Source organism: Macaca fascicularis, chromosome 5, assembly GCF_037993035.2.
Source record: "Macaca fascicularis isolate 582-1 chromosome 5, T2T-MFA8v1.1".
NCBI lineage: Eukaryota > Metazoa > Chordata > Mammalia > Primates > Cercopithecidae > Macaca > Macaca fascicularis.
In genome coordinates this window covers 118,130,187-118,140,115 of record NC_088379.1, presented here as the reverse complement: position 1 = coordinate 118,140,115, position 9,929 = coordinate 118,130,187, and the positions used below count along the sequence as shown (strand labels likewise).

Sequence of the window (9,929 nt, the reverse complement as noted above, 5' to 3'; positions counted from 1 at the left end):
GGCATCGGAGAGCGCGGCCGGCTGAGAGCCTCGAAGCCAAGGAAGAATTTGATTGGCGGTTTGAAAACGGCGGTTTTTGGCTTGGGCGGAGGTGGACGGGCCAAGTTTTGGGTCCTCATCTGGTGAGGTCCCGCGTTAATGACGTCACATTCTTTCGCGGGAAAAATTCGAAAGTGGATTTTCTGTAATTTTGACAGGTGAGGTGAAGTGTTTCTCGAGCTTTCCTAGGAATGGCTTGAGCGATTTGGGGCGAAGGGACAAAAGACTCTGCTCCGTAAGAAGAGAACCGGGAAGGATGCTGTTTGGAACCAGGATTAGTAACAGCTACTCGGACTGCTTGTAATAAGGGTTGCCTCTTCACCGCTTTTCCCAGGCCCTGCTTTGCAATTTCGAGTACGTATGAGGACCAAAGGGGACTTTGCTGTTCGTATTTAGGACTGATAAAGGATCGAGTCTCCATTGTCATTTGGTGACACAGGATTATGGTTATTAGAATCTTGGCAAATGATATGTGGGTTTCCTTTGTTTATTTGGACTGGATGGTTTCTTAACAATGTTGAATTCGTGATTCCAAAACTTTGTTATCTGAACTATTTAGAGGTTCAGGGTTAGGTTCAAAAAATCCTCCTTGTCTAAAAACAAAAGGAAAAACATCTTGTAATTAAATGAAAAATGGCTCATACTTTACTGAGAACACCGAGTTTTATGTATATGTATTGTATCTGTACATATCGTAGCACAAGGTATATATATGTGTGTGTATGTACGTATATCTGTAGATGTATGTATGTATATAATTATCACAGAACATTTGGGATCTTTAAAAACTTCTTTGGAGATTAATCTTTCACCTGTTAGAAGTCGGTCAGCAGGTGAATTGGCTGGTAGACGTGGACAGATGAACACTTGGAAAAAACTCTTTATCTTTGCATCTCACTTAAATATATGATGCTGTTATCTTAAATAATTTTTTCTGATTAATGCTAAGTTAAGAAAGGGTGGCCGGGCGCGGTGGCTCAAGCCTGTAATCCCAGCACTTTGGGAGGCCAAGACGGGCGGATCACTAGGTCAGGAGATCGAGACCATCCTGGCGAACACGGTGAAACCCCGTCTCTACTAAAAAATACAAAAAAAAAAAAAAAAAAAACTAGCCGGGCGAGGCGGCGGGCGCCTGTAGTCCTAGCTACTCGGGAGGCTGAGGCAGGAGAATGGCGTAAACCCGGGGGGCGGAGCTTGCAGTGAGCTGAGATCCGGCCACTGCACTCTAGCCCGGGCGACAGAGCCAGACTCCGTCTCAAAAAAAAAAAAAAAAAAGAAAGGGTGTTGACTTTCAGTGAAGAAGTATTAGAGCTCTTGTAGATTTTAAAAGATCCAGTTAGCTTTTTTTTTGAGGTTTTCTCCTGTAATCGAATTTAACCATCCTTTAAGAGTTTCCATCTTCCAAGTTCTTTTTAAACTATACCTTTCCAGAAGTAATATCTCAATTTAGGAAAATAATAGAGAATTTATCTTGCAATTGCGAAATAGCATATAAGTAATCCTAAATTAGTAAATATTGGGTTCCTAATATGTAAATTGTAATACTTATTCTTCAGGATTATGAGACTGATAAATACTATATGTAAAGTGTCTCGTCCAATTCCTGCTTGATACATAGTATGTAATCAATAAATAGTTATATAATATATATGATTACACACAATAATTAATTACATATTATATAACAGTAATATATTTATATATTATATAATTACATAATAATTATAATGTATATAATTAACATCATATAATGTATATAATGTAGTTTATAATATAGCACTTTGGGAGGCTGGGAGGATTGCTTGAGCCCAGGAGTTTGAGGCTGCGGTGAGCTATGATTGCAACACTGCACTCCAGCCTAGGTGACAGAGAGAAACCCTGTCTCTATCAAAGAAAAAGAAAAGTTAAAAAGCAAACAAAAGCGAAACCTCCAAATAAAGCATTTAACAGTCTCTAGCATATGGTAGCACTGAATACATGGTAGCTATTAAACAGATCTGATATTAATGACTGCCACATGCCCAGCACTGTGTCTGTACCATGTATTCTCATCTATGTACACAGCATATCCAGCCCAGGAGTGGTTTTCTGGATCTCTCTTTTATCTTCTTGGCATTATTAGGCATCAGCAGTTTATGTGCGCTGGAGGGGAGGGAGATAAGATGTGAGAGTTATATTTCTTTTTTTTTTTTTTTTTGAGATGGAGTCTCACTCTGTCATCCAGGCTGGAGTGCAGTGGAGCGATCTCTGCTCACAGCAACCTCCGCCTCTCGGGTTCAAGCAATTCTCCTGCCTCAGCCTCCTGAGTAGTTGGGACTACAGGCGCATGCCACCATGCCCAGCTAATTTTTGTATTTTTAGTAGAGACGGGGTTTCACCATGTTGGCCAGGCTGGTCTCGAGCTCCTGATGTCATGGTCCACCCGCCAGGGCCTCCCAAAGTGCTGAGATTACAGGCCTGAGCCACCATGCCTGGCCAGGTGTTATATTTCTGAAAGGCAGTCCTTCTGTAGGTTTGGTTTCTGTCCTGTGACCTGTGTCATGAAGCAAGTATGCATATCTCATTTGCATACCCCTTACCTATCCTTTCTCCAGATGACCTTGATTAGTCGAGGGAGGATGCCACTCACTTTCTTGTACTTCACTGCCCCCTCCCATTTATTATTATTATTTTTTGAGACAGATCTTTGCTCTTGTTGCCCAGGCTGGAGTGCAGTGGCATGATCTCGGCTCACTGCAGCCTCCACCTCCCGGGTTCAAGTGATTCTCCTGCCTCAGCCTCCCAAGTAGCTGGGATTTTAGGCGCGCACCACCACGCCCGGCTAATTTTCTATTTTTAGTAGAGACGGGGGTTTCACCATGTTGGCCAGGCTCGTCTTGAACTCCTGACCTCAGGTGATCCGCCTCTCTCGGCTTCCTGGAGTGCTGGGATTACAGGTGTGAGCCAACGTGCCCGGCCTGCACTTCACCCGGTAATTGTACTAGAGTTCCCTCATCAGACATACCAATTCTTGTTTGGAAAGACCTTCACTGGCCTTCCCTTGACTAATGGTTATTTCAACTTACAGCTTAGGCTTTACTTCCTTGAAGAAGCCTTGTTTGATGATCCACACCAAGCTGGGTGACCAGCCTGTGCTTATTCCTGCCATATTTTATTAAATTTACTGTTTATCACCCCGCCATACTGAAATTCTTTGAGATGGAGGGTAGAGTTTCCATTTAAATATTTTAGCCTAGCATAATATCTGGCACATAGTAAGTACTGAATAAGTATATGTAACTTATAAATAATATGTAAGTGGCATATTTTATATGTCTAAAAGAGGAACTGAACTCAGATCACAAATTACAGCTTCTAGGTCTTTTAGGTCTGTATTCTCAAACTTGAGTGTCCATCAGCATCACTTGGAGGGCTTCTTAAAAGACAGACTGCTGGGCCCCCAACCCCAGACTTTCTGACTTAATCGGTCATTTCTTACTAGTTCCCAGATAATACTGTTGGTCCAGGGGTCACATCTTTAGAACCACTTCAGGGAAAAAAAAAGAAAGTATGTTTCTTGGGCATTTCTATTTACTTCTTCACTGATCACCATCAGTGATTTTAGATTTTCAAATTTGCCCACAAAAACAGTTTTCTCCAATAGCATAACATAACTACAGTAACTGTTGCAACAGTGTTGGAAAGATTTTTCCTTGCAGAGGTACTATATAATTGGTCCTAGAGTCTGTGGTATATTGATGCTAAGAGTTGAAAGGAAAAATTTAAAACACAAGGGGGCCATCTTGTGGTGGCCATAGCACTTCAGAAAACTTTAAAAATTGAATTTGTGCTATAGGAAACCAAACATGTGGAGGACAAATTCGTGTTTTCTGATACATATTATGTATCTGGAAAAATGTTTGCAGACTACAAATTAGTTTATATATTTTAGTTAGTTTTTTCTTTACTTGTGAAAAAATTCTTGTTTCACAGCATGGTATCACTTTTACTGTGTCCTCAGTGATAGATAATTTTATTACACCTCTGTTTCCCTTGGTAGTTAGGTAGTCTTGGAACTGTGATTCTTGCCTGTGGTCGGGAGTTTATTGAGAAAAATTTTATTTGTTATTTTGAAGAAATCAGGGTGGAAATTTTATGTCATTTTTAATTTTAGGTGGTATAAATAGTTGAATAAGTACTTCCTATTTTCTGGACCCAGCTGGTTTATAACTTAAGAAGAAATAATGGAAAGCCAAGAATTTATTGTAAGTTTTACCATTTTTCACAATTTGGTGAAATTCCTTTCCTCTCTCCCTTTCTTCCTTCTTTCTTTTGAAGGCGTTTCACAAACATATTGCTGTGTTGCCAGGTTTAGCAAAAACAAAACAAAAAAAACAAAAAACAGGCTACTCAGTTAAATTTGAATTTCAAATAAACAATGCATACCTTTTTTAACATTAGGATCCCAAATATTGCACAGTTTTTATCTGGTAACCCTATCTGTTACCTACTATTCATACTTGTTACACAAAATCATCACTTTTCAGCCTTTTGGCTAAGATCAAGTATTAGACAAAGTCCTTTGTAACATATTCTTTGGAAGTGTGAGACCGGGAAACAATTTCTTTCTCTTGAAGAACTGGCATTCCTCTTCTGTATAGATCAGCGGTTCTCACACTGTTTGATCTCGGGACTCTAACACTCTAGAAAATTATTGACCCCAAGTAACTTGTGTATATGGGGGTCTTATGTCTATTGATGTTTTTCATACTAGAAGTTAAAGCAGAAATGTAAAAAGTATTTATGATTTGGCTTAACGGAAGACAACTGGATTCTCATGTTTGTTTCTTCTACATTCAGGTTGCAACTGAATCTTACAATATTGCATATACATAATCCTGGGAAACTTCATTCTGCACCCCTGAAGGAGTGAGGATGAAAAGACAGCATTATGAAAATAGTTTTGACTTCACAGATACTTGTAAAGGTCTTGGAGACCTCCAGGAGTCTCTGGACCAAACTTTGAGAACTGCACAGATTATTAGTACTGTGTAATCCAATAATTTTTTTCCCTTCCCACTGATGACTGGAGAGCTCAAATTACTTTCAGTGCTCATTTATCTTTTTTGTTTCTTCCTTGTATTTTTCCTGTCCTTTCTTCCTTCCCCTGCCATTTCTTCCCTTATTCCCCCCTTCTCCTTCTCTCTCTCCCTTCCTTCCCTTTTTATTTCATTTAATTAATGTTTAATGTTATTGTCATGCTATCTGTGTTTTTGTTTTTAAAATTTAAAAAATTGATATGGGTGTATGTGCCTTTTTTTGATGAAAGGTGCCTTAAATATATTTTGTATGTAGGAAGGATATATAAAATATATAACATTGAATATATATAAATGGAAACCATTTCTTTTGTATTTTTGGAAATAAGGTTCTATATACTCATCAAAAGATGAAGAAGTCAAAAGTGTGGCAAGATGGAATTCTGAAGATCACTCCCTTTGGAAACAAAGTGAGTACAAGGCAGTTGACTACAGGGTGCAAGAGCGAGGTTCTCGATTTTTGATTGAATATTTTAAAAATTGTACGTGATAAAATGTCAAATATATCCATACATTGAAATGATGTGAAAACAGATTTTCAAATGATCTCCATATCACAGTGGTTCATTTGTGCGTTCTAAAAATGTTCATTAATAGAATGCATAAGATCTGTTATCCAGTAGCACAGTACAGTGACTGTTGTTATTATTATTTTTTTGAGGCAGAGTCACGCTCTGTCGTCCAGGCTGGAGTGCAGTGGCACGATCTTGGCTCACTGCAAACTCCGCCTCCCGGGTTCAAACGATTCTCCTGCCTCAGCCTCCCAAGTAGCTGGGACTGCAGGCACCTGCCACCACACCTGACTAATTTTTTTGTATTTTTATTAGAGACGGGATTTCACCATGTTGCCCAGGCTGGTCTCAAACTCCTGACCTCAGGTGATCTGCCTGCCTCAGCCTCCCAAAAGGCTGGGATTACAGGCGTGAGCCACTGTGCCCGGCTGAGTGACTATTGTTAATAATAATTTTTTGTGTATTTTCAAAATAACTCCAAGAGTGGAATTGGAATGCTCCTAACATAAATGATAAGGCCAGGCATCATGGCTCACACCTGTAATCCCACCACCTTGGGAAGCTGAGGCAGGAAGATTGCTTGAAACCTGGAGTTCAAGACCAGCCTGGGCAGCAAAGCAAGACTCTGGCTCTACATAAAAAATAAAAGTAAATAAAAAAATTTTACAAAAGTTATAAACTGCTTGTTATATACTAGGCATAATGCTTTAAAAGTATCAACTTACTTAATCTACGTAACTCTCCTACTAGTTAGGTACTCTTTTAATCTTTGTGTTACCGAAGATGAAACTGAGGTGCAGAGAGATGGAGTAGCTTGCCAAGGGTCAAAGCTGGAAGGTGGAGGAGCCACATATGAACCTAGGCTTTTTGTCCCCAGAGCCCATGTCCTAACCATTCTCCATTCTACTGTGTCTTTTTTTTTTTTTTTTTTTGAACCAGAGTCTGACTCTGTTGCCCAGGTTGGAGTGCAGTGGCAAGATCTCAGCTCACTGCAGCCTCCGCCTCCCACATTCAAGCAGCTCTGCGTCAGCCTCCTAAGTAGCTGGGACTACGGGTGCCACTACCACACCCGGCTAGTCTTTTGTATTTTTAGTAGAAACGGAGTTTCGCCATGTTGGTCAGGCTGGTCTCGAACTCCTGACCTCAGGTGATCCAAATATTACCAATTTTAAAAAAGAACCTTATTACAGTTGAGTCACTAATTTTACATAGGACACATTGACAATCTGTGGCCTCCTGAATGAAGCCCCTACTTCTCAGTCTAGCAATTAAATATAACCATATTCTGTTCTTATTTTACTTATCTGTCATTGTGAGGTTATCACTGAGGCAAACTTTTTAGTAGAGAAAAGGCTATCTACTATTTCTTTTTTTTGTTTTGTTTTGTTTTTGAGACTGAGTTTTACTCTTGTTGCCCAGACTGGAGTCCAGTGGTGCAATCTTGGCTCACCGTAACCTCCACCTCCCAGGTTCAAGTGATTCTCCTGCCTTAGCCTCCCAAGTAGCAGGGATTACAGGCATGCGCCACCATGCCTGGCTACTTTTGTATTTTTAGTGGAGACGGGGTTTCTCCATGTTGGTCTGGCTGTCTTGAACTGCTGAGGTCAGGTGATCTGCCCGCCTTGGCCTCCCGAAGTGCTGGGATTACAGGTGTGAGCCACTGCGCCTGGCCCTACTATTTCTTAATATTTAATTTGTTAAAACAGTAAATTGCCGGGCGCGGTGGCTCAAGCCTGTAATCCCAGCACTTTGGGAGGCCGAGACGGGCGGATCACGAGGTCAGGAGATCGAGACCATCCTGGCTAACACGGTGAAACCCCGTCTCTACTAAAAAATACAAAAAAAAACTAGCCGGGCGAGGTGGCGGGCGCCTGTAGTCCCAGCTACTCGGGAGGCTGAGGCAGGAGAATGGCGCAAACCCGGGAGGCGGAGCTTGCAGTGAGCTGAGATCCGGCCACTGCACTCCAGCCCGGGCTACAGAGCAAGACTCCGTCTCAAAAAAAAAAAAAAAAAAAAAAAAAAAACCAGTAAATTAAAAAAGTAATTTTGCTTAAGTCTTCAAGTTCAATTTATGTAATCCTATTAAATTTGTAAACCTAGTTGAGTTTAACAGTTACTTTCAGTAGGGTTTTCACTTAATGTTCAAGCAACTTAAGTTGAAAAAACTAAGTGGTTTTTTTTTTTTCTTTTTTTAGACAGAGTCTTGCTCTGTTGCCCAGGCTGGAGTGCAGTGGCACAGTCTTGGCTCACTACAACCTCTGCATCCAAGGTTCAAGTGATTATCCTGCTTCAGCCTCCTGAGTAGCTGGGATTACAAACACCCACCACCATGCCTAGCTAATTTTTGTGTTTTTAGTAGAGATGGGGTTTTACCATGTTGGCCAGGCTGGTCTCGAACTCCTGACATCAAGTGATCCTCCCACCTCGGCCTCCTAAAATGCTGGTATTACAGGTGTGAGCCACTGTGCCTGGCAAAAGTAGCTTTTTAAAATTAAAAATAACACAAATATTTTATTAGTTTTTTTGTTTGTTTGTCTGTCTTTTGAGACAGAGTCTAACTCTGTCACTCAGGCTGGAGTGCAGTGGTGCAATCTCTGCTCTCTGTAACCTCCACCTCCTAGGGTTAAGCGATCCTCCCACCTCAGCATTCCAAGTAGCTGGAACCACAAGCACACACCACCTCACCTGGCAATTTTTACATTTTTTGTAGAGACAGGGTTTTACCATGTTGGCCAGGCTGGTCTCAAACTCCTGAGCTCAAGCCATCTTGGCCTCCCAAAGGGATTACGAGCATAAGCCACCGCGCCTGGCTCAAATATTTGAAATATCAGATTACCTAATGTCAGATTGGCCAATAACTAAAATCTATTCATGACTATAATTCAAAAGTATTGATATTTTTGGTTTGAATTACTTCATTTTGTCTATATCCAGTTCTAAATGTTTCAGGAGTTACAAGGTACTTTCACATTGAGTAAAAAACATGTTGTTACCCAAGTAAATTGGAGTTATCATATCAACAAACTGAGGCTGCCAGTAAGATTTTAGAGTGAGATTTGAGACCCAAGGCTATAGATAATCAGGATAACTTGAACACCATCACCAAGGGACATGTCGAACCCTGTGTTTAATTGTAGTAACAACAGGATCTCCAAGTCTATGCTCTTTGAAGGTGGTGGTCTCATGGTTGCTATCGCTATGTTCAAGTCATGTGATTAATTCTTCTAATTTAAATAGATGAATATTCAGGTCTGTGCATATCCATATGTTTTTTAAATATGTAAACTAGTTCATTCAGTGTCTGATGCTATTCTATATAACTTTTTCTTTTATATTCTGCCTTTTTCTTTAGATCTAGTGTCTTTAAAATCTTGTAGATATTTAAAAACCATCTGATTGGATTCTGCATATCCTTTGTGTTGTCTTCTGGTTCCAAATTATTATGGTCATGCTAGTGCTACTATCCAACTTTATCTTCAACTATAGCATACATTTGTTGAGTGCCCATTATATATCTCACACAAGTAGGTTATAGGAAAACAAGGTAAATTCAAGTTAGTCCCTGAAAGTTTCTGTGTTCTAGGCAAGTTAATTATCTCACTGTTTCCGATATAACGCCCTCATTCTTAAATGCAGGCTGTTGCTTATATTCTTCTCTTGCTGGTTATGCCTTTTCTCTATCTAAATTCTGTCAAAGTTATTCAACTTCCACTGAATAAGTCATCAACCTACCAACATATCGCTGTTGAACAGTGGGAAAAGCCAAGTAAGATAGGTGGATGCAGAGTAGAAGAGCAGTTAGCATCAAATGTCAAGTAGACCTCAGTTTCAATTCTGGCCCTTCGCTTATTAGATGTATAATTTTGGGGAAGTACTCTCAGTGCCTCTGTTCTTTCTTTGTAAAATGGGGAAAATGATGCTTCATAAAGTTGTCTTAAGGATTAAAATAAGAAACATGTAAAGACCTTAATAAAGTACCTGCCACATCCTAAGCACACAATGAATGGTAGTTTGTTATTATAGTTCTTGTCTTCAAGGGACTTTTATCTAATTTTTGACTAAGGGCATAAGGATTATAATATGTTTGTTTAGGATTCTATGAGATTACAAAGTAGAGACATTTAGATCTGTCTCTGGTTCAGGGAAGTCTTTCTAGATGAAGCATATATGTATATATTTTTTGTTCTGTTTTGTAAACAAAATTGCTAAGTTAAGGGGAAGGGAGCTGAATATTGTGTCCTAGTCCCAACAACCTGAATGTATGAAATGATACGAAACGTGGGGAACTATAAGCATTTAA

At 39.9% G+C, this 9,929-nt stretch overlaps 1 protein-coding gene across 13 annotated transcripts in view; it reads left to right on the top strand.

Annotated features, from left to right (window-relative positions):
• ZGRF1 (zinc finger GRF-type containing 1) overlaps window positions 1–9,929 on the top strand; it is a 99,770-nt gene that overhangs the window by 15,344 nt on the left and 74,497 nt on the right. For 10 of the 13 annotated variants that reach the window (XM_005555715.4, XM_045392782.2, XM_005555717.4 and 7 more), the window contains exons 1-3: window positions 7–393; window positions 4,193–4,283; window positions 5,447–5,527. In XM_005555715.4, coding sequence (XP_005555772.3) covers window positions 4,263–4,283; window positions 5,447–5,527 — 102 coding nt within the window. In that variant the 5' untranslated portion in view covers window positions 7–393; window positions 4,193–4,262. Of the gene's footprint in view, window positions 1–6; window positions 394–4,192; window positions 4,284–5,446; window positions 5,528–9,929 lie in introns of those variants that run through there. The other 3 variants (XM_065545341.1, XM_045392781.3, XM_045392780.2) reach the window with 3 other exon arrangements.